General features: G+C 42.9%; 2 protein-coding genes across 5 annotated transcripts in view; both read right to left on the reverse strand.

The window, feature by feature from the left end:
• Positions 1 to 8,680, reverse strand: part of cep68 (centrosomal protein 68) — a 14,212-nt gene extending 5,532 nt beyond the window's left edge. Inside the window, exons 1-3 of one of the 4 annotated variants that reach the window (XM_061911070.1) lie at positions 8,441 to 8,680; positions 3,974 to 4,260; positions 1,316 to 2,467 (exon numbers count right to left, since the gene is read on the reverse strand). In XM_061911070.1, coding sequence (XP_061767054.1) covers positions 1,316 to 2,467; positions 3,974 to 4,249 — 1,428 coding nt within the window. In that variant the 5' untranslated portion in view covers positions 4,250 to 4,260; positions 8,441 to 8,680. Of the gene's footprint in view, positions 1 to 1,315; positions 2,468 to 3,973; positions 4,261 to 8,390 lie in introns of all 4 variants that reach the window. The other 3 variants (XM_061911068.1, XM_061911069.1, XM_061911067.1) reach the window with 3 other exon arrangements.
• Positions 8,681 to 9,563: 883 nt separating this feature from the next.
• sdhaf4 (succinate dehydrogenase complex assembly factor 4) lies at positions 9,564 to 11,496 on the reverse strand. Its single transcript, XM_061911071.1, has 3 exons — positions 11,336 to 11,496; positions 11,079 to 11,195; positions 9,564 to 9,837 (listed from the first exon to the last, which is right to left on the reverse strand). The coding sequence occupies exons 1-3, from the start codon at positions 11,412 to 11,414 to the stop codon at positions 9,728 to 9,730; spliced, it is 306 nt and encodes a 101-aa protein (XP_061767055.1). The 5' UTR covers positions 11,415 to 11,496; the 3' UTR covers positions 9,564 to 9,727.
• Positions 11,497 to 23,317: the final 11,821 nt, after the last annotated feature.

A 23,317-nucleotide genomic window follows, 5' to 3' on the forward strand; every position in this document is an offset into this window, starting at 1 on the left:
TACTGAAGTACTAAAAGGGGTGTCCTGAGACGATATTGCTATCAGACCAATATCAGCAAAAAACAAGTATTGGAATATATCTGCATGCATGCAAACGTCCGATATAAGCTCCGATACAAGCAGTCTTGCAGTGTGTCAATTTGTGCAAAGCTGGACAGCCAGGTAACATCGAAATGTCCTCCAATAAACGCACACGGTTGGTCTTTTCTTGTATTTTAGTCAAATCCTTTACAAAAGGTATACATGTTAGGCTATAGGCTACCAGAAGCTAACAGCTACACAACAGGTAAGCACACAATAACACACAAACTAGACATATGTGATAAGTGTCCTTAAATGAACAATATTGCAGTCTAAACAGCACATTTGTCAATATAAACAAGTATCAAATAATTTTCCTGTTCTTGCATATTGCTTACACAATTAAAGTCTGCAAGGCAGAAGCGTATCAGAAAGCATCCAGAAACAAACATGTCTGCATCACTCAACTTACTACTGTACGTCGTAGGTTTAACTTAAACTACTGTGGCCCCTGGTTATTGTAGCAAAAAACCCAATTACCAGTCCACTTCAACTTAAAGACAGTGTACGTCCATTGCAGATGTTTAATTAGTAATACCGTAATTGACTAACCATAGAGCGCACCTAAAATCTAAGTTGCACCCACATAATTTGTTGTGCATTTAAATTTGAACATATACGGTATAAGCCGTGAATACATCTGCACACCACAGGTGTACGCATGGAAACAAAATATTTACACACACACTTTTGTTTATTCACAAACTTAACAAAAGACAGTGCCTGTAACATGGCATATGATATAGCGTACCACATAAGTCATCTCAGCTTGTGTACCCAGAAACAAATCTATAAATTAGCTGCATAATTGTATAACTTGCAGAGTTCAAAGTGTGGGAAAACATTGGAGACCTGTAGTCCGGATACTATGGCAGGTTTTCCATACCTACCATATTTCAGTTTGAGTAATTTAAATACAGGGAGAATGCTTAGAGTACTGACTAGTGAGTAACTCTGTACTGCTGGTATGTTATGTCAATCAACTCATCAAGTCTGCTTATGTAAACGGGAGTCCACCTGTCCGAGGGACGTCAACCAAAACATGTTCCACTGGAGTTGCTCAAAGCAGTAAAAGTCGCTGGAGTAAAAGCACCTAATTCACACAATGCTAAAGAAATGAGAGAATGGGCCAAAAGGTAAATCACCTGGTTTGGTGTCTTTCAAAACTTCTGACAACAGAAACAGAAAATGCATATCAAACTGGAGTGCTTGCTAAAACTGAGCCTTTACTGACCTGTCTGGAGAGGAACAGCGGCTCCTGTAGCTGATCTGGCAGACACCAGAACTCATTGTCTAAGTCCCCACTAACACATTTGGACTGAGGAAGAACACTTGTTGTACGGATGAAAGCACTGGAGGATGAGGGTTGTGAATATTGAAGCTGGCCTCCATCCTGGTGACAATTCACTACGTCTTTGCCTGTACCAAAGTCCAAACTGTCCCCACCAACACAATTGGACTGAGGAAGAACACTTGTTGTACGGATTAAAGCACTGGTGGATGAGGGTTGTGAATATTGAAGCTGACCTCCATCCTGGTGACAATTCACTAAGTTTTTGCTTGTACCAAAGTCCAAACTGTCCAAAGACACCCCAGCAGATTGCGTAAATGAGTGCAGATCTGAGGAACGGATTTTCTGATCACCACTCAGCGTTTCCAACATTTTTGTTTGTATGTTGCTGCTTGGGCTAAAGTTCAATCCAGACAGGCTGGTAAAGCTACAACAGTTGTCCAGTTCAATTCCAGAATCTTGCAAGTTCAGGTCTGTTTTTTGGAGAGAACCTCCGTGGCGGTCAAAGTTATCCCATTCACTGTCAACCTGTCCAGGCCTGAGAGGGTAGGTGTAGTCGAGTAGGGCTTGGTACTCCCTGTTTGGATTCCAGTCTGCAGTCTGCCTATTTGAGATTGGGTGCATAGACTTAGGGATAGCACAGTCCCAATAGTTTGCTTCATATAAGGACATATCTTGTCTACTTGACGACACTTCTAAAGAAGGTCTTTTGAGCTCTGTTTGGCGACTGTTGGAGTAAGAACGAATAGAGCGTGGTGTGTAGGTGGGGTTGTGACCAGTAGATGCCATTTGCGGCCTTAGAGGACGCTCCATTTTCTGGAGCTCAAGGAAGGAACTGGAGAAGCTGCACTTAATTGGTCTTCTTCTAGGGAAAATAAGTGGAGAAAAGGAAGGTTCTTCGTATTCAGTGCAGCCTCTGAGCTCTGAGATAGCCAGCGGTGAGCCGCATGTTGCTTTCAAGTTTGAGTAAACAGAGGTATTGCTGGGACAGAAGCTGTAGCTCACTGAGTCCTCTTCTGACATAATCTGGTAATTCGTGTTGGTGGAATGCTGATCTTCATCCATTCTCTTGTCACCTATATATGCATATTTCTCCTAGGGCAAAATAAAATACAGAGAAAATTACATTTCAGGTATGAAGCCCAATTTCATAACTTCCGGTCACACAGAATGTTAAGTGGTGAGCTTAGAAATAAAAAACTAGGGCTGTAATGGTACAGCATCCTTATGGTTTGGCATGTACCTTGGTATTAAGGTCACATTACGGTTAATTATCGGTACAGTAAGGGTATAAAATACAAACCATGAAACTACTTAGCCAGCAATACAACATTTTAATGAATTTAATGTTTAATGATGAGTACACTGTTATTTACTATCCCGGGCCACTAGGGCCACATCTAGGGTGGACTGCAACATACAACAGAGAAAAACAACTTTTTGACAAAATGCTCTCTCTTACAGAGGCGGAAATTTTTGGAATAGATTTTGCTACGTTTAAATTTCACCTAAAGGAGTTTCTAATGTCCGATCAAGGGGGCAAGCATAATCCCAAAGAAGTGTAACATACAACTTAAGACGATACATATAAGCCAATAAGGGTTATTTAAAATCAGACACCTTAGCACTTTACTTCATTCATTGCAATTAATGATGTAATAATGAATTGTGTGTTGTATTAAAAATGCCATGTGCTATAAAATTTGCAAATGTTTATACTTTTTCACGCAATCTTAGATCTTTACAATATTTTACAGTTATTTACCATGTTTATTGGCTATTTGTAATCATTTGTTGCACTTTATCGTGACTACGTGCATTTCGCTATTGCACTTTAATTTCCAACTAAGCTAAAGACCCTATTCTCTCATGTGCTTAATCGAAAAAAAAATCTGACTGCAAATCATTCTCCACTGGGATCATATTATATGTTTTTTTACATTTAAACACTTCCTTGTGAGCTAAATAACATGTAATGTTGTTTTTTTGGTCAACATTTTGCGTAGATTATGTTTTACAGACTATCTTTCAGCCGCTTTCTGATCGTTGCTTCAGAATGCGCCGTTTTGTGGGCGCTCCTATTTATGTGCCTCCACTTCAACTGAGTCTTCTCCCCATCAGCCATAATGTAATTTTTAGCGCTTCCATATCGAGTCTACTGACTGATTTAAGTTCGAAGTATACCCTACTTGGTATCCAGCTTTTATAGCAAGCTTCATTAATAGTATGTCCCTTGAGAGGATTTGCTTTTGTATTTAGTTGCCTGGTAATGGCTGAAATAACATTTGATTTTGTTTAAATGATTCCTGTTTGAAAATTACATTTTTAGACATATTTTATCAACCTGTTTTTCCTGTAAGCAAGTTAAGGCTGGATTTGGCAGCTTGTGTTTGTTGTTCTTATACCTTTAATTTGAGATATTGAAACTATTATATTATATGGGTTGTATTGGTAATTCTTAAGATCCCTAAAAAGAAAGAAAGTACCAGCACAAATGTACTGTACAGTGGAATACTGACATAGTATCTTTTTTCCTTTGAAAATATGTTTGAACTTTATTTCTAAGAAATTAGGAAAAAACAACAAAGACAAAATACTTGCCTTCTGTGTGTGCTTATTTTGATGAGTCTTCTTTAAAATGGATGGTTGTTCGATGGAGAACAGAGGCTTTCTGATCACATAGCACCTGTTATTCAGACACCTGGAAGTCGGCGCTATTGTAACATTTCTACATGTCAGCACTTTCTCCCATTGTTTGGCTTTCTCATCCTTCGTATCGGGTTCTGTCGTTCGGTTCAGGGTTTTCCCTGGTTTATTTTCTGCAGCATGCATCTTCCATGGGTTACATCCATCTGTGTTTATCGGACAGAATGGCATCTAGGAAGGTCCTAAAATGGCATGAATGCAAAAGAAAGATATGGTATGATTTTTAAAAACTGACACTTTTTTTCTTGTTTACTCAAAGTAACATTTTTTATTTAAAAAAAAATAGACCAAGAACACCAATGGCTAGTTTAAGTTACCATTAGGGATTAAAAAAAAAAAAAAGGTTTTACTAATGTCCATATTTTTCACAATGACAAGTAGGGATGTGTCAGTCTATAGGCCTGTATAGGCCCATTTTGTTAAAAAGTACGTGATCACCTTTGTCGATTAACGCCGAAAACTGCTGATCCTCTCTGGCTGTGTTTATTTTTGTATCTTCGGATGACAAGCGGCTAGTGACGAATTATGTGTCTACATACACAATATAGCAATGAAATGATAACTAAGTGATACATTCCAAAATAATAATACAATTTACAACAAAATGCCTGTGATGTGGTGGCGACTTGTCCAGGTGTACCTCGCCTTCCGCCTGATTGTAGCTTGACCCCAAAGGGAATAAGTGGTGGAAAAATGGTTGGATGGATGTCATAATTAGTGCAGAAATACACAGCATATAACAGTGGTTCTCAAATGGGGGTACGCGTACCCCTAGGTGTACTTGAAGGTATGCCAAGGGGTACGTGAGATTTTTTTTAAATATTCTAAAAATAGCAACAATTCAAAAATCCTGTTTGAATAAATGTATTGAATAATACCAGACGCGGGTCACTTGGGCTCCCCTCTGGAGCCAGGCCCAGAGGTGGGGGAAGGTGGCGAGCGCCTGGTGACCGGGCCTGTCTCCATGGGGCACGGCCGGGCTCATCCCAAAGAGGCAAAGTGGGTCCCCCCTCCAATTGTTGTTTCCCCCCGGCTAAAAGCCTGCACGTTGGTCTTAAACCAAGTAGACGAGGGTAGTTTCCCTCCGCCTTCGGGTTGGGGGACGGGTCCTGACTGTTGTTTGTGCTTACGCACCTAACAGCTCAGAGTACCCACTCTTTTTGGATTCCCTTGAGGGAGTACTGGAGAGTGCTCCCTCGGGTGATTCCCTTGTTCTGCTGGGGGACTTCAACGCTCATGTTGGCAACGACAGTGAAACCTGGAGAGGCGTGATTGGCAAGAATGGCCGCCCTGATCTGAACCATAACAAACACAATGTTCAAACATAAGGCTGTCCATATGTGCAATTGGCACCAGGACACCCGCTGCCTTAGTTCCATGATTGACTTTGTAGTTGTGTCATCGGATTTGCGGCCTCATGTTTTGGACACCCGAGTGAAGAGAGGGGCAGAGCTTTCTACCGATCACAACCTGGTGGTGAGCTGGCTCCGATGGTGGGGGAGCATGCCGGACAGACCTGGCAGGCCCAAACGCATTGTGAGGGTCTGCTGGGAACGCAAAGCAGAGTCTCCTGTCAGAGAGAGTTTCAATTCCCACCTCCGGAAGAATTTTGAACATGTCACCAGGGAGGTACTGGACATTGAGTCCGAGTGGACCATGATCCATGCCTCTTTTGTTGAGGCGGCTGATTGGAGCTGTGGCCGCAAGGAGGTTGGCGTCTGTCGTGGCCGTAATCCTAGAATCCGCTGGTGGAAACCAGCAGTGAGGGATGCCGTCAAGCTGAAGAAAGAGTCCTAACGGGTCCTTTTGGCTCATGTTACTCCAGAGGCAGTGCATAGGTACCGACAGGCCAAGCGAAGTGCGGCTTCAGCGGTCGCAAAGGCAAAAACTAGGACATGGGAGGATTTTGGGGAAGCCATGGAAAACGGTCAACACAGTGGATGGGGAGGATGGTGTGCTGCTGAGGATGGTGGGCCACTGACCTCTACTGTGGCTGTTGTGGATCGGTGGAGGGAATACTTCGAAGACCTCCTTAATCCCACCAACACGTCTTCCTACGAGGAAGCAGTGCTTTGGGGAATCTGTGGTGGGCTCTCATATTTCTGGAGATGAGGTTGCCAAGGTAGTTAAAAAGCTCCTCAGTGGCAAAGCCCCGGGGGTGGATGAGATCCGCCTGGAGTTCCTTAAGGCCCTGGATGATGTGGGGCTGTCTTGGTTTACAAGACTCTGCAACATTGCGTGGACATTGGGGGTGGTACCTATGGATTGGCAGACCGGGTGGTGGTACCTCTCTTTAAGTGTTCCAACTATCGTGGGATCACACTCCTCAGCCTTCCCGGTAAGGTCTATTCAGGTGTACTGAAGAGGAGGCTACGCTGGATAGTCGAACCCCGGATCCAGGAAGAACAGTGTGGTTTTCGTTCTGTTTGTGGAACGGTAGACCAGCTCTATACTCTCCACAGGGTCCTTGAGGGTGCATGGGAGTTTGCCCAACCAGTCTACATGTGCTTTGTGGACTTGGAGAAGGCAGTCCTGCGGGTAGTGCTCAGAGAGTATGGGGTATCGGACTGTCTGATTGTGGCGGTCCGCGCCCTGTATGATCAATGTCAGAGCTTGGTCCGCATTGCCGGCAGTAAGTTGGACCCGTTTCCAGTGAGGGTTGGACTCCGCCAAGGCTGCCCTTTGTCACTAATTCTGTTCATAACTTTTATGGACAGAATTTCTAGACGCAGTCAGGGCGTTGAGGGGATCTGGTTTGGTGGCTGCAGGATTAGGTCTCTGCTTTTTGCAGATGATGTGGTCCTGATGGCTTCAACTGGCCAGGATCTTCAGCTCTCACTGGATCATTTTGCAGCCAAGTCTGAAGCGACTGGGATGAGAATCAGCACCTCCAAGTCCGAGTCAATGGTTTTCGCCCGAGAAGTTCACGAGTGAGGAAAGAGTGGATCGTGAGATCGGTGTGGCATCTTCAGTAATGCGGACGCTGTATCGATCCGTTGTGGTGAAGAAGGAGCTGAGCCGGAAGGCTACGTTTTCAATTTACCGGTTGATCTTTGTTCCCATCCTCACCTATGGTCATGAGCTTTGGGTTATGACCGAAAGGACAAGATCACGGGTACAAGCGGCCAAAGTGAGTTTCCTCCCCCGGGTAGTGGGTCTCTCCCTTTGAGATAAGGTGAGAAGATCTGTCATCTGTGCAGTTCCTCCACATTGACAGGAGCCAGATGATGTGGTTCGGGCATCTGCTCAGGATGCCGCCTGAACGCTTCCCTAGGGAGGTGTTTAGGGCACACCCGACCGGCAGAAGGCCACGGGGAAGACCCAGGACACGTTGTGAAGACTATGCCTCCTGGCTGGCCTGGAAACGCTTTGGGATCCCCCTGGAGGAGCTGGACGAAGTGGCTGAGAGGGAAGTCTGGGCTTCTCTGCTTAGGCTGCTGCCCCTGCGACCCGACCTCGGATAAGCGAAAGAAAATGGATGGATGGATGTGTTTAACATCACAGTAACTAGAGTTGTAGGTATGCAAACATTCGTTGACGTTATTGACAAAAATAATTTATAAAATTTGTCGCCAAAAGATTAAGTTTGCCGATAATGGTGACATCCTCGCTCGTGTTTTTCCAGACTGAAACGAAGAGGCACATGACTGTGCGACCACTACTGAGCAACAGGAAGAGAAAAACACAGCGAGTAAAACCAAATATAAATATCTGGCTCGGTTTTCAAAGTAATTATGTTTTGTTGTTATTGGTGCAATTTTGTTTAGAGAATTAGCATTTACTTTCATCAGCACTTTGCCTGTTCTTGCTTTTGAAGGGAAACTGCACTTTTTTGGGGAATTTCGCCTATTGTTCACAAACACTATAAAAGACATGATGACGATTTTTTTTTTGTTGCATTCAAAATATTATATAAAAATCATCAAAAAAAATTGGGGACTCGTTAAATTTTCCCAGCGACCCACTCAAATCACTCCGGGGACTCTACATTGAAAATCCAGCAACATCCTTATACCTGTGCAACGATTAGTAAGAAGGGTGGCTGTGTAACTATAGCAACAAGCAGTAACAAGTGCTACCTGTGTAACCATGGCAACAAGCAGTAACGTGTGCTACTGGTGTAACCATAGCAGTATATCAACGTCAATCATTATTCATGAGAAGACATTATATGTGATGTGGCAGTGCAGACCAGTCTAACATAAAACTATAACCACAACACAAATCAACGACAAGTCTGAAAATCTCCACAAATGATGAATACAACATTTACATTAAGTAGTTTGCATAGTTGTGGTGAAATAAAACATACAATATACTCTCCACAGAAACAATGCAGTTTAGTTAGACGTCACTACTCACGAGACCTGTTCTTCTAGACGTCCACGGAAGTGCGTCGCGACGCCGGAAGTTGACTCCAAAAGGTAAGGAGTGAAAAGTACGATGAATGAAGCACTCTTGGCTGAAGGAAGTCCCTTTGGCCAGTTAATGTGTTTTGGGTTGAAACCTAATTTTTTTGCGAAGAGGCCTCGCCATTGTTGTTCAGCCCCCTTGCTTCGGGCGTGCTGCGTTTACGTGTCGGTGTCACGGTCCTAAATTTACACGAACCTCCTCTTTTCTATAGCGACAGTCATCGAATACGATTGTAAATACACACATAATCAGCCGTCCATTCATTTTATAGACAAGTTGTCGTCTTAAATGTCGTTTACAGCCGTTGGATTTAGGCAAAATATAGTTTGTAGACTTCGCCGGTCACAAATGCTGAAAAATACAAATATTTCTGTCGGCACTTGAAGCTCACGCAATATACAAGTGGCGCTTTACTTCTCTCTAGCGTTAATGACTGGCAAGTGCACATTTTTAAAAATTATAAGGCATCAATTTTGAATCACGGTCTCGAAAGTATTTGCACTATTGTAAAATATATACTGTCCGTTTGGGCCATTGATAGCAAATACTATTAAAAATGATGTAACTGGTCGGATACAGTAAATGGCTGTCCAAAGTTTAGAAATATCAAAAAAGCGTAATGAACGCGTTGAAATGTTGAACTAATGACACTAATAATAATGTTAACTATTATAGACCTACAGGCAGTTGATTTCGTTAAATATACACACACACACTACATATAATGAATTTCATTTAATTTATAAAAACATATGTAGGAATGTATAAGAATATGATTATTACACTTAAAATAGATAATACAAATGTGTTCCAACACAAATTAAAAAAACAAAAACGTGTTTGTATTTATTTACATTTTGTTTTTTTATATGATACAATTTTTGTTTCTCCCAAGTTGACCATATTAAAACATATCTGACAGTGTCAATTTGAATTGGGGATCATTAATTTAATCAAGACACATATTCTCTAAAAATAGTTATAATTTGACTACCTTTCAAGCTACCTTTATAGCTCAATTTTATGAAACAGATTTTAATGAATAAAACATGGAATAATAACTCAAACATGCCAGGATGTCATCTTTTTTTATAGTTTGTCTTAACATTCAAACATGTGGAGAGGTTTACAAAGATCAGTTTTCAGCACAACCGTCTTACTCACCTGAAGCACAATTAAACATCAGGATATAATTAAATATGTATATATTACATATATTTCAGATGCATCAGTCAACTAGAAGTCCACACAGCGGCCCTTTCTCTCCCAGTCTCCATAACGTGTGGGCTCTGGACCCCGGGGACCTCCTTTTTCCTTTGTCACAGGGTTCACATCATCTTGGAATCCTGGGGGTGACAGATGTCTAATGTGACTTTCCTTCTGAATTGTATGTAGTTTCAGAGTTTCCAAACTTACAAAAAAAAGGTGATAAAATAACACAAAAAATAAAGAAAGAAGTTAAATACAGGATGCGACTCCGAAAAGAACAAGCACTTGAAAACAAACAAAAAGATAAAGAAAAAGAAGGACTTTATTGACTGCAACTGAAAAAAAAAAGACCAACTCCCGCAAAGCTGTTTGGAGATAATCGCCAATGTAACAAAGCAAAAATATAAAAGTTAAAGTTAAAGTACCAATGATTGTCTCACACACACACACTAGGTGTGGCAAAATTAGTCTCTGCATTTGACCCATCACCCTTGATCACCCCCTGGGAAATGAGGGGAGCAGTGGGCAGCAGCGGAGGCCGCGCCCAAGAATCATTTTTGGTGATTTAACCCCCAATTCCAACCTTTGATGCTGAGTGCCAAGCAGGGAGGTAATGGGTTACATTTTTATAGTCTTTGGTATGACTCGGCTGGGGTTATGTCACTTAAGTCTCAAATTCCTGCAGCTGTGATATGTTTCAGCACTCCCGCGACCCCGCATGGGACTTGTCGCAAGCAGTAGAAAATGGATGGATGTGGTATCAAATTACAGCTCATTTTGACGTTTGGAAGGGGAACATTTTTTTATAAAATTGTGGGGATCCCAAAAGTATAAACACAGCTGCAAATGGGTAAGAAAGGTCGGTTTTAAATAACAGTACCCCGCCGTCCTGCGATTAGGTGGCGACTTGTCCAGGGTGTACACCGCCTTCCGCCCGTTTGTAGCTAAGATAGGCACCAGCGACCCCAAAGGGAATAGGCGGTAGAAAATGGATGGATGGATGGGTGTACGCCGCCTTCCCCCCGAATGCAGCTGAGATAGGGGCAAGCGGTTGAAAAATGGATGGGTGGGAGTGCATAATTGTGTTTTAGCAGATTATCTCGATTAGAGAAATAATGGACAGCTGTAGTCCTGTAAATATTTTTATTATATATTAAATATATTTTTGTGGATAATATGTTGTTATAATTGTGTCATAAAGGCATGTATGATAATATAATTTTATTATCATTTTAAATGCAATACCTTAATGAATAAAATCTAATGTTCAGCACATCAAACATAACGACTAAACAAAATACGATGTCAGGAATGTATTCACGGATCCAAAACACATATGGGAGTTTTTTTCTCGCCAACTAAGTAAAACAACTCTTACTTTCCAGAACATCCTTGGTCTTCTCTTCTTCGTTGTTATCCAATCGCCCTTGAGGAGTTTTAGCTTTCTTTAGGGGTTCTCTGTCTTTTGCTAACCCACTGCCAGCCCGGAACCGCCCTGAACGGAACCCCAAATAAGGCAATCAATCAAACAGTCAATCATCATTGCAGACTTTCATAGTGTAGTCTGTACGACTAAAGGAAAACGTACACACTATGTAAGGTTATCTTGTTAACTAAAACAGTAAAACAACCGACCTGTTAAGGCTGGTCCGAAGACTGGACTCTTCGAAAGTAAATGTTTGCAGCTTAAAACACAGAACGACAAGCGAGACATTTGATGTTGATTAAGATAACAACAATTCCCCTTCAAGCTTAGACAGTCTTGTCAATAAACAAGAACCTATACTGCGCATGCGCACATCGGCTGCCATCATGGCGGCCGATCAAACATGTAAGGTACGCGGTCAGGGACAAAATTTGTGCGGTTAACGAGATACATTTGAAACCGAGTCATATATGTCTGATTTACACGCAATGCAATTCTTTTACTTGGTAAATTTAATACAACATTGGATATGTATTATCTTTGCGTACCTTCATCGATAAAATGTGCATTGTCTTCGGAAGGCTAAGTGCTGTGGATATACTTGACCAATATAAAACACAATTATTTTCAACATATACAATTGCAAACCAACCTTAAACATCTTACTGTCTCTTTTGCCACTAAATGGCTACTTTGCATAATGTGAAAAAACAACAGATAACCAATGGTGTGAGTTGTTGGAAATGACGTCACTCGTCACTTCGGCTGTAGACAGCTTGTTCTAGAATTTCCGTAGCATTTCCGCTGCGGATTTGGTGGTTTCCGTGGCTGATATGGTACATAAATATAATTTATGATTGTTACAACAATGTGTGTGTGTGTGTGTGTGTATAAATATATAATACATTAATAAAAATAATAACTATATATATATATATATATATATATATATATATATATATATATATATATATATATATATATATATATATCATCACAATCATAAAACATATATATATATAAATGTGTGTGTTTGTGTGTGTGTATATAAGCCCTTGGTATGTTTTTATATTGTGTTAAGTCACGCACAAGAATTAAAAAAATAATTTCAACCCAATATTTTCTCAAAGGCGAGCTGTTTCGTGTGGAGCGCTGACACATATTCAACACTAGGTGGCAGTCTAGGTATCCATCCGTTTATTTCCTACAGCGTGCCAAAAGTAAATACCACCGAGTAATTTGTTGTCATCAATATTTCTATTTTTACAATGACAAATAATTGTATTTCAGTTTTCCTATCGAGGGATTTTTGAAAAAAGCAAAACAATTCATTCATTCATTCCCTGTGTCCACGAGAGCAGTGCTCACTCACTTTTTAGGTGATAATATTATAAAACTGGTGCGAGAAGATGATGATAGTGTGCATGCATTTTATCGTCCCAAGTTTGTTCGTGGCTAGCAAGGGAAATTAAGAAGTAATTACAGCGTGTTTGAACCAATGTCTTTAATGCCATTGTGGAAAGTTCGGAAAGGTTCCTTTGAACTGGAATCCAAACTGTTGGAACCACAAAATTCTTCACGCACACAACACACACAAAAGGCACGTGGTGAATTAGCATGCCTGGAACCAAAGAAATAATAATCTTAAAATTTAAGAGTTTATTAATTTTTCAAGTGTATCTGAATGTGTTTGTGGCCCTGCCGCATACTTGCCAACCCTCCTGGATTTTCCGGGAGACTCCCGAAATTCAGCGCCTCTCCCGAAAACCTCCCAGGACAAATTTTCTCCCGAAAATCTCCCGAAATTCAGGCGGAGCTGGAGGCCACGCCCCCTCCAGCCAGTGGCGGAGCTAGACTTTTATCCTTGGGGTGGCCAAGGCTATTTCAGGGGGTCCACAGACTATAACAATTAATTTTTTTCTTGACTTATCAATTGCAATTGGAGCGGCAAATGTTGAAATGTACATACTAAGCACACAGGAGATGAGATTTATGTATATATAATTTGCAGTTTATTAACAATGCAGAAAATGTAAAACACAACTTGGCAACTTAATTACTGAACTGAGCATGTGACTGTTTCTGTCCATGCTCTGACCTGGTGAAGATGGGCTGTGCTGTGTTGTGAGTTCTCTCTCCCGACTAGTCCCAGGAAGGGAGCTGCCATCTCTTTCTTCTGTGTCTAATGGAACTACATTGTATAAAAATGAAAATATTAGTGTAAGCAAAATTAACATACAACCACCATCAAAAAACAACACACATCAGTAACCAACACTTCAGAACATCTAAAAATAAACATGTCTGTCTATCTGTGTTGGCCCTGCGATGAGGTGGCGACTTGTCCAAGGTGTACCCTGCCTTCCGCCCGATTGTAGCTGAGATAGGCGCCAGCGCCCCCCGCGACCCCGAAAGGGAATAAGCGGTAGAAAATGGATGGATGGATAGGGGTTCCTACACATTTGAAATTTCCAGACCCTAATTCGCAGACTTCTCAGTAAAAAAAATAATCTAAAAAATAATCCAATAATTTGTGACATTTGAGATGAGTATATCATGTGAATAAATTATGCAATTCATCATGGAAATCATTTGTTATCATTATTGAATTTGTATGCCATTAAGTCACCAAATTATTTCCGGAAGATTGTAGATAGGTAGTGTATGCAAAATAATTAACCCACAAATCTTAAAATAACCCAGATAAGTATAAATATATTTCCATACAATTGTTTCCATCTTCCATATTACTACAGACCTGGAAATGTAGAAATTCCAAACGGTCCATACTAGCGTAGGAACCCTGTAACTTAATATTACTTAAGTGAGCATGTCCCACTTCCAAAGACATGCACCTGGGGATAGGTTGATTGGCAACACTAAATTAGCCCTAGTGTGTGAATGTGAGTGTGAATGTTGTCTGTCTATCTGTGTTGGCCCTGCGATGAGGTGGCGACTTGTCCAGGGTGTACCCTGCCTTCCGCCCGATTGTAGCTGAGATAGGCGCCAGTGCCCCCTGCGACCCCGAAAGGGAATAAGCGGTAGAAAATGGATGGATGGAAGTGAGCATGTGACTGCTTCTATGCTCTGACCTGGTGATGATGGGCTGTGTGCATCACATTCTCTCTCCTCCTGACTCGTCCCAGGATGGGAGCTGCCAGGACTGCTGGCAGACCTGAATCCTGGCTGTTTGTCTGCCTCATCTTTTCCTGACCCTGACATGCTTCTTTTTAAAAAGAGGTCATAAATCTTCTCCCCCTGCCTTTTCATTCTCAACAGACCCTATGAAAAAATAAGCCAGTCTTGTTAACGTTACTCCAGGCAAAACTTACAATCACACAGTGTTATTAAATCTCCACTTCAAGCCTAAAACATGTCTGGGCAAATAAACCACTGTAGACCTAAGTTTAATATTCAGACTTTTCAGTTAGATGACAGCAGGCTAACTTCCATGTGAACGTTACGTTACAACAGAGCATGAAACAGCTAGCTGGCTGGCTGATTCTCCGCTAGGTTCATTCCTCTAGAACAGTAGTTCTCAACCTTTTTTTAGTGATGTACCCCCTGTGAACATTTTTTTAATTCAAGTACCCCCTAATCAGAGAAAATCATTTTTGGTTAACAAAAAATTGATACAGAAGTAAAATACAGAACTATGTCATCAGTTTCTGATTTATTAAATTTTATAAGAGTGCAAAATATTGCTCATTTGTATTGGCTTTTTTTGAACTCTTTGGAGGAAAAAAAAGATATAAAAATAACTAAAAACTTGTTGAAAAATAAACAAGTGTTCAATTATAAATAAATATTTCTACACATAGAAGTAATCATCAACTTAAAGTGCCCTCTTTTGGGATTGTAATAGAGATCCATCTGGATTCATGAACTTAATTCTAAACATTTTTTCACAAAAAAAAAAGAAATCTTTAACATCAATATTTATGTAATATGTCCACAAAAAATGTAGCTGTCAACACTGAATATTGCATTGTTGCATTTCTTTTCACAGTTTATTAACTTACATTCATATTTTGTTGAAGTATTATTCAATAAATACATTTATAAAGGATTTTTGAATTGTTGCTATTTTTAGAATATTTTCAAAAAATCTCACGTACCCCTTGGCATACCTACAAGTACCACCAGGGGTACGCGTACCCCCATTTGAGAACCACCGCTCTAGAATCATTGGAGAAACACGTAAATATAAATAGCGACCCAAATGAATTAAACGAGACGTTAGCGGCTGTTGGAAGCAAGACGCCATGATATGTAACATTAACGTTTGCTTGATTCCGTGGCTCTCTGCTTGTAGAAAAAAAAAACTTCTATTCAAAAAAGTTATTTTAAACAGTGACTCATTAGGACACCACCGTAAAACTTAACCTTCTCGTCGTAAAGAATCCTTCTTTTTCTTTGTAGCTTCGTTGATCTCTGGCTCTCCGGTCTCCAGCAACGATAAGCGACTCCAATTTAAATCTTCCTCTTCTTCAGTGGCGATTCTTCTTCTCCCCTAATGAACGTGGCTCGCAAGGCTTTGTGGTACATAGCGTAAACTACTGTACGGGAGGGACTTAGCAGTCAATAGGCTTCACTGATTTAAAAATGCAACTGGCTCCTTCCGACAAGACGTGCGGTGCCGCGATATGTCAATCATCTGGGGTGGCACCTGGGGGGTCCAATCAGATTTCAGGGGGGTGCAGTGCTACCCTGGCCTCCCCTCTAGCTCCGCCCCTGCCTCAAACTCCATGAAAACCTGACTCAGCCATGTTGTGACCCTCTTAAACAGGACAATACTGCCATCTACTGTACATATAATAGAATAGAATGTAAATATATTCTATATATATTCTACATTTAAGTGCAGTCAAGGAACATGCATTAGGGAGTCTGTTCTGAAGCCCACAGTGAAAAGACGTAACTTCATCACGTCGCCTGGTTATTGACTCCAACCCAATATATTACACCGTCGACGAGCAAAATTAAGAAATACGGTTGCAAGTTCCAGAATGATTGAAAACAAGAATTTCAGTTTATCCAGGAGGGTTTGAAGGGGAAGGGGTATGTTGCCTGTACATTTTGTAGAACAGACTTCTCCATTGAACACGGCGGCCGAACAGATATACTCAGCCATGAACGGTCAGCGAAGCACAAAGCGTCTGCAGCGCAGCATCGTTCACAACCCAGTATTATGGGCCACCTCGCAAAATGGAGACCCGATGGTGTAACTTATGCTGAGACAAAGATGGCTATGCTGATAGCTGGAAGCAACATCCCGTTCTCAACATATCCGTGACATATGTTTCCGGATTTGGAGATCGCTCGCCAATACGCAAATGGCAGAACAAAGGTTACTCAAATAGTGAAAGGTAAGTGTTGTTGTTGTTTTTTTAGTAACCAGCAAGCACAGTACAGTTAGTAGAACAAGTGTGTTTGTATTACTGTGTATTTGATAGGTGCCGTCGGAAATTCAACTATTTATTTTATTTATATATATAAAATTAAATACATATATATATAGCTAGAATTCACTGAATTTCAATTATTTCATACATACAGTATATATATATATATATATATTTATGAAATATGTATGAAATACTCCAGTTGGTGAATTATACTCCTCCCCTCTTAACCACACCCCCCACCCCAACCACGCCCTGCACCACGTCTCTGCTCCACCCCGACCACGTCCCCCCACTCCAAACTCCCGAAATCGGAGGTCTCAAGGTTGGCAAGTATGCCCTGCTGTCAAACCAGCACCAGTAAGGTTGTCTCTGGCGAACGATTGTACTTACATGAAATCTTCCTTCAAATCGGATGCAAGCTCAGGGAGACAGAGTTACATTTCCAAGTTACACACATGCAGGAGTGTGAAACTTGCCAGAACACTGAGTCGAGAGCAAGTTGTTTTGATTGATTGATTGAAACTTTTTGTGGAAGTCGCTTCCTTTCGGGTTCTTTTGGCCACCAGTCACCGACATCACCACTCGTTTTCAAGGTTAACAATAATGTTTATTTTTCAATATATCGTGCAAAGTCCTTAGGTGCTTTTTAGTACATGAATGGTTTTCCTTCAGAGTGGTCTGTCTTGCTCTCGCTTCCCTCGTGCTTCGCCAACTGCCAATAACCACCGCCTCTCCTTCCCGACTGCTGCCTTTAACAGAGCGACAGGTGATTAGACAAACACCCTCAGCTGTGTCATCTACGCACCTGTCGCTAATCTCGAAGCCGGTTCTGCCACACCCCGTTTCGCTGTAGGTCCGCAGGCCACGCCTCCCACACTTTTATTCGTAGATTGTACAGTACAATACATCCATCCATCTATCCATTTTCTACCGCTCATTCCCTTTTGGGGTCACAGGGGGCGCTGATGCCTATCTCAGCTACAATCAAACGGAAGGCGCCGTACACCCTGGACATACTTGCCAACCCTCCCGGATTTTCCGGGAGACTCCCGAAATTCAGCGCCTCTCCCGAAAACCTCCCGGAAGAAATTTTCTCCCGAAAATCTCCCAAAATTCAGCTGGAGCTGGAGGCCACGCCCCCCTCCAGCTCAAACATGCTCAGTTTGAAGCTTGAAAAGGAGGATTGTAGGCGGATCTGATGGCATTTAAAGTCATTTTTAAAAACGACTGCTAATCCTCTTCCTTTTTGACTGGACGACTGCGGAGAATTAAAGTAGGAACACTCTGGAAGCAGAATTTCATTAAGAGGGGTGGACTCACCGGCTCTTAGCCATGTTTCCGTCACACAGAGGAAGTCAAGTCCCCCGCCCGCGGGAAGTGAAGAAATCCTCCAGGATAAACGTTTTGTTTGTCAAAGATCTTGCGTTCACAAGACCGAACCTGGCGGGGGCCAGCATGTCAAAGGGCGCAGCTAATCCGGGTGGGGCCCGACACACAGCCCGCAGGTGGCGGGGGAGAGGAACCACGAGGCGGGAAAGGAAGGCAGATGGGAGGAAGCCGGAGTACCCGGAGGGAACCCATGCATTCACGGGGAGAGCATGCAAACTCCACACAGAAAGATCCCGACCCCGGGATTGAACTCAGGACTACAGGACCTTCGTATTGTGAGGCAGACGCACTAACCCCTCTTCCACTGTGCTGCCCGAGTACAGTACATATTCCGTACAATTGACCACTAAATGGTAACACCGAATAAGTTTTCCAACTTGTTTAAGTCGGCGTCCACGTTATACAATTCATGGTACAAATATATACTATCAGCATAATACAGTAATCACACAAGTTAATCATCAGGGTCCACGTGAATCAATTCATGATAACGATCCCGTTGTCTCGGAGCAGCTTCTGAGACACTAACCTTTGCCACCATGGTGGAAAATAAACTAAGTTGGTTTCGCGTAGCATTATCACTGGATAAAAAGAAATGTCCAAGCATGTTACACACAAACACACACACACACGCACACAAACACACACACACGCACACGCACACACGCACACACACACACACACATGCACACAGACTGAGCAGGACGGCACAGAAAGCTTCAATGTAAAGTAGGGGTGAACAATCCACATGTCGTACAAATCAATACCTAATATGATATTAGTGTATAAACGATACAAAAGTGAGATCGATATCTGTCTTTTTTTTCTATGTATTAGAAAATCATATTTTTGGTTGTGTTTTTTATTGTTTACAAAGTCAGGGGGTAAGAGTCTTAAAAACAGGAAAGCTTTGAGAGCAAATCTCAAATTATTTTAATGTGAGCCAATCATAATCATAACTTTTCTGCACTGGTCATTTTATTTTGTTAAAAAAGTATATGTATTATTAAATATTACACATTGAATATGTAATATGATTTACAACAATACTGGCACATTGTAAATGTAATAACGCAAACTTTATAAAAATGTGTTATTTTGTTTACCTTAGTCACTGAGCTTTAAAACATTTTCACTTCCATAAACTATTGTCAAACTTCAAAGTATCGGATCGGGACTCAAAATCGGATCTGAGTTTGAAAAATCTAATCGGGACATCCCTGCTTAATACTAGAGGTGGGAACCTGACAATTTGATTACAAGTACAATTCAGAGGCTATGATTTGATTATGAATGAATGATTTATTTTAGGGCTGTCAAACAATTCAAATATTTAATACTGAATAATCACATTGTGTTCATAGTTAACTCAAAATGAATTACAAATAATCGCAGAGATATAATTTTTTGTCATTAATAAGTGTACCCTTGACAAATAATTTTCAAGTTTTTAACACCATGACTGGACAATTAGTTTTCTTCAATGAAATGTGTTCTAAACCAGCTGTGTTTTTACCACCAAGGCCAACTTTTAACTTTTAGTGCGCACAGTATATACAGTATATTATTGTCTCTCCTGACTTATTATTCTACTTGCTAATTTCCTCTTTATAGCTGGTTACTTTCTACTGTAATGTGGCCCCATTGGCTCCTTGTTGAAATGCACAAAACATTTATTATTTCCTTGTTTCACTCCTTCACTCCTACAATTCCTGTAGCTGACCACTTGATTATTGGGCTCATGAAGTAGCCATATTAACTCCCGATATACAAATATACAGGCTTCACGGTGGAAGAGGGGTTAGTGCGTCTGCCTCACAATATGAAAGTCCTGAGTAGTCTGGGCTTCAATCCCGGGCTCGGAATCTTTCTCTGCGGAGTTTGCATGTTCTCCCCGTGAATGCGTGGGTTCCCTCCGGGTACTCCGGCTTCCTCCCACTTCCAAAGACATGCACCTGGGGATAGGTTGATTGGCAACACAAAATTGGCCCTAGTGTGTGAATGTGTGTGTGAATGTTGTCTGTCTATCTGTGTTGGCCCTGCGATGAGGTGGCGACTTGTCCAGGGTTCAGGGGTGCCGAAAAGGGGGGGTAAAGAAAACAGATTCTAAGGGACCATGATGGAGGGGGGCCCAGAGAGGCCCCTAATGATGATGAAATTATATGAACTTGTGTGTCGGGGGCCCTGTGAAGATTCCGTTCATGGCCCAAAATCCCAAGCGGCGCCCCTGCCAGGGTGTACCCCGCTTTCTGCCCGATTGTAGCTGAGATAGGCACCAGCGCCCCCCCGCGACCCCAGAGGGAATAAGCGGTAGAAATGGATGGATGGATACAAATATACAGTCAATACAATAATACAAAACACAATTTTCTCGCTCCTAATTTTCATGGGAAGAACCTAAAGAAATACGTTTTCTCAAATATTGTTGACAAATATATGTCAGTGAGCATTTCTTCTTTGCCAAGACAACCCATCCATCTCACAGATGTGGTCCAGCCAAATGCTGATTAAACAGCATGATTATTGCACAGGTGTACCTTAAATTTCAATATAAAATGTGCAGTTTTTGTGACGCTTGTGTGGCATTGTAATGCCGGATTGGTTCTTCCGGGGATGCGTCGAAGCGATGAACACAACAAGGTAAGTTATAAATGGATTTATTAAATAACAAAAGGCTAGGAACAAAAACACTGCTGTAAAGAGAAGGCAAACCAAAAACAGAAAAACAATTCATCAGCATGTGAGCTGGAATAAACAAATGGCTTAGCGTAAAAGCTAGCGAGAATATACATACAAAGATGAAGGTCGAGAGTCGTCACTGTTGCGCGTGGGCAAATTAGGATCCGAGACTGAACAAAGAAAAGAGGAAAGCTTATATAGGGAGAAATCAAGGAGAACCAGGTGTGTAGAAAACGAGGAGCAGGTGAAATCAATGTGTAACCATGGTAACGGACTAAACAGGAAGTAAGTGGGTCAGAAGAGAATGAAACAAAGATGGAAAAATAAACATGTGAAGATCTGAGTCACAGATCGCAACAGTATTCCCCCCCCCAAAAAGACAGATTCCAGATGTCTCAAAGAAAACAAAAACAAATAAGAAACAACTTGAACCCCCTCCCCAAAAACAGAGTCCACAAACGAAGGGAGGGCGGAGGGAGGCCACGGTGGAGGGTCGCCAAGTCGTGTGTCCCCGAATCCACCGAGGACAAGTCAAGTGGCGGCGGCGGATGGAACGCCGCTGCCGAACAAGTTTTGGCGGGCGACCTCGAAAAGGCCACATTAGTGGCCGCCTCGCAGGATGAGGTGCCCGGCGAGGCGGACGACCCGGGCACGGCCACATCCGTGGCCGACATGGAGGAGGGAGTGTCTGGCGAGGAGGATGACCTCGCAGAGGCCACGCCCGTGGTCGACGTGGTGGACGACGCCTCAGCACCGAAATCCCAGCAGGCTTGGAAGCAGCAGACGAGGGTGCGGGGACTGCAGCCAAAGCAGGCCCGAGTGCAGCTGGCGAGGATGATGCGGGTGCTGCAGCCGCAGGAGTCGTCGGAGGCGGCCTGGGAGCCGCAGGAGTCGTCGGAGGCGGCCTGGGAGCCGCAGGAGTCGTCGGAGGCGGCCTGGGAGCCGCAGGAGTCGTCGGAGGCGGCCTGGGAGCCGCAGGAGTCGTCGGAGGCGGCCTGGGAGCCGCAGGAGTCGTGACTGGTGTGAGCTCCAGCCTCATCGTCGGCGCCGGTGTGGGCTCCAGCTTCTTCGTCGGCGGTGCTTGGCGGCGCGGAGCTGGTACCGGCGCTTGGCGGCGTGGAGCTGGTACTGGAGTAGGCTCCAGCTCTGGAGCCGGTACTGGAGTGGGCTCCAGGCTAAAGTCTGTAACTGGTATGAGAACCAGTTCTGGGTCGGAGGCTGGTGTGAGAACCAGGTGGGAGTCTAGTGCTGGCTTGAGAACCAGGCTAGCAACATTTTCTGGTGTGAAAACCAGGCGAGAGTCTAATTCTGGCTTGAAAACCAGGCGAGAGTCATGTGCTGGTGTGAGAACCAGACTGGGAGCAGTGCAGAACACCGGTGGTGGAGGACGTGCTGGAGGTAATGACCTCGCGAGTCCGAACACCGGTGGAGGAGGTCTACAAGGCCGTTGAGACTTGGCCGGGGGAAAAACAGGTGGAGGAGGTCTACAAGGCCGTTGAGATTTGGCCGGGGAAAAATCAGGTAGAGGAGATCTACAAGGCCGTTGAGACTTGGCCGGGGGAAAAACAGGTGGAGGAGGTCTACAAGGCCGTTGAGACTTGGCCAGGGGAAAAACAGGTGGAGGAGGTCTACAAGGCCGTTGAGATTTGGCCGGGGGAAAAACAGGTGGAGGAGGTCTACATGGTGGCTGTGGTTTAGAGGGTAGTATCTGTGCTACCTCCGTAGCACAGCTATAGGTCATAGCCCCTTCCTCCAGACGGGGATCCCAGACCCGTTCCCTATGGTCAGGGACTGACCTTAAGGGAGGGTGGTGGGAGGCTTGGAGGCGGGCCGACTCCTCCCCTTTAATTTGTCCAGAATTTCCTTTAGAAAAGGGAGGAAACACCTTGGACTTGGCCGGAGAATGAGGTTTTAAAGGAGGTGTAGGAGAAAAACTAGGTGACTGAGGTTGACTAGAATAATAAGAAAAAATATCCTGATAATTCTGTATCTTGTCATGAATGTTATTGATATTCAAAAAAGGTTGGGAATGAGAATTACTGTCCACAATATAAAAATCTTCTGAAAAAATGTCATCAACAGAGGCCGGTGTTGCGTCACCGGTGGGCGTTCCCCAATTGACGTCATCGCTTGTGTCAGAAAAAGTGTCATGGCAGCTTAAGGAATGATTTGAAAAAAAACAAGCAGGATTACCGGTAATGACGGGTGAATCCTGGACGGGGTGAAACTTGCTGTGTCCATGGGGAGGAATAAGTGGTGCTGGAACATTACTGCCGTGCGGGGGGCCTCTCCACTGGACCCCCCGCCTCTTCGGGGCAGCGCGAACGGCTTCGGAGGGGACTTCAGGCCCACAGTCAAGTCTTTCCTGCTCCCAAGCCACGAGCTCCAACCACAAACCCAAGTCGAAGGGTTCCTCCCGTGGTTTCGACGCGGAAAAACATTTTGATGCTCGGATCCTACTGTGACGCTTGTGTGGCATTGTAATGCCGGATTGGTTCTTCCGGGGATGCGTCGAAGCGATGAACACAACAAGGTAAGTTATAAATGGATTTATTAAATAACAAAAGGCTAGGAACAAAAACACTGCTGTAAAGAGAAGGCAAACCAAAAACAGAAAAACAATTCATCAGCATGTGAGCTGGAATAAACAAATGGCTTAGCGTAAAAGCTAGCGAGAATATACATACAAAGATGAAGGTCGAGAGTCGTCACTGT

The sequence above is a fragment of the Nerophis ophidion genome, linkage group LG09 (assembly GCF_033978795.1).
Source record: "Nerophis ophidion isolate RoL-2023_Sa linkage group LG09, RoL_Noph_v1.0, whole genome shotgun sequence".
NCBI classification, from domain to species: domain Eukaryota; kingdom Metazoa; phylum Chordata; class Actinopteri; order Syngnathiformes; family Syngnathidae; genus Nerophis; species Nerophis ophidion.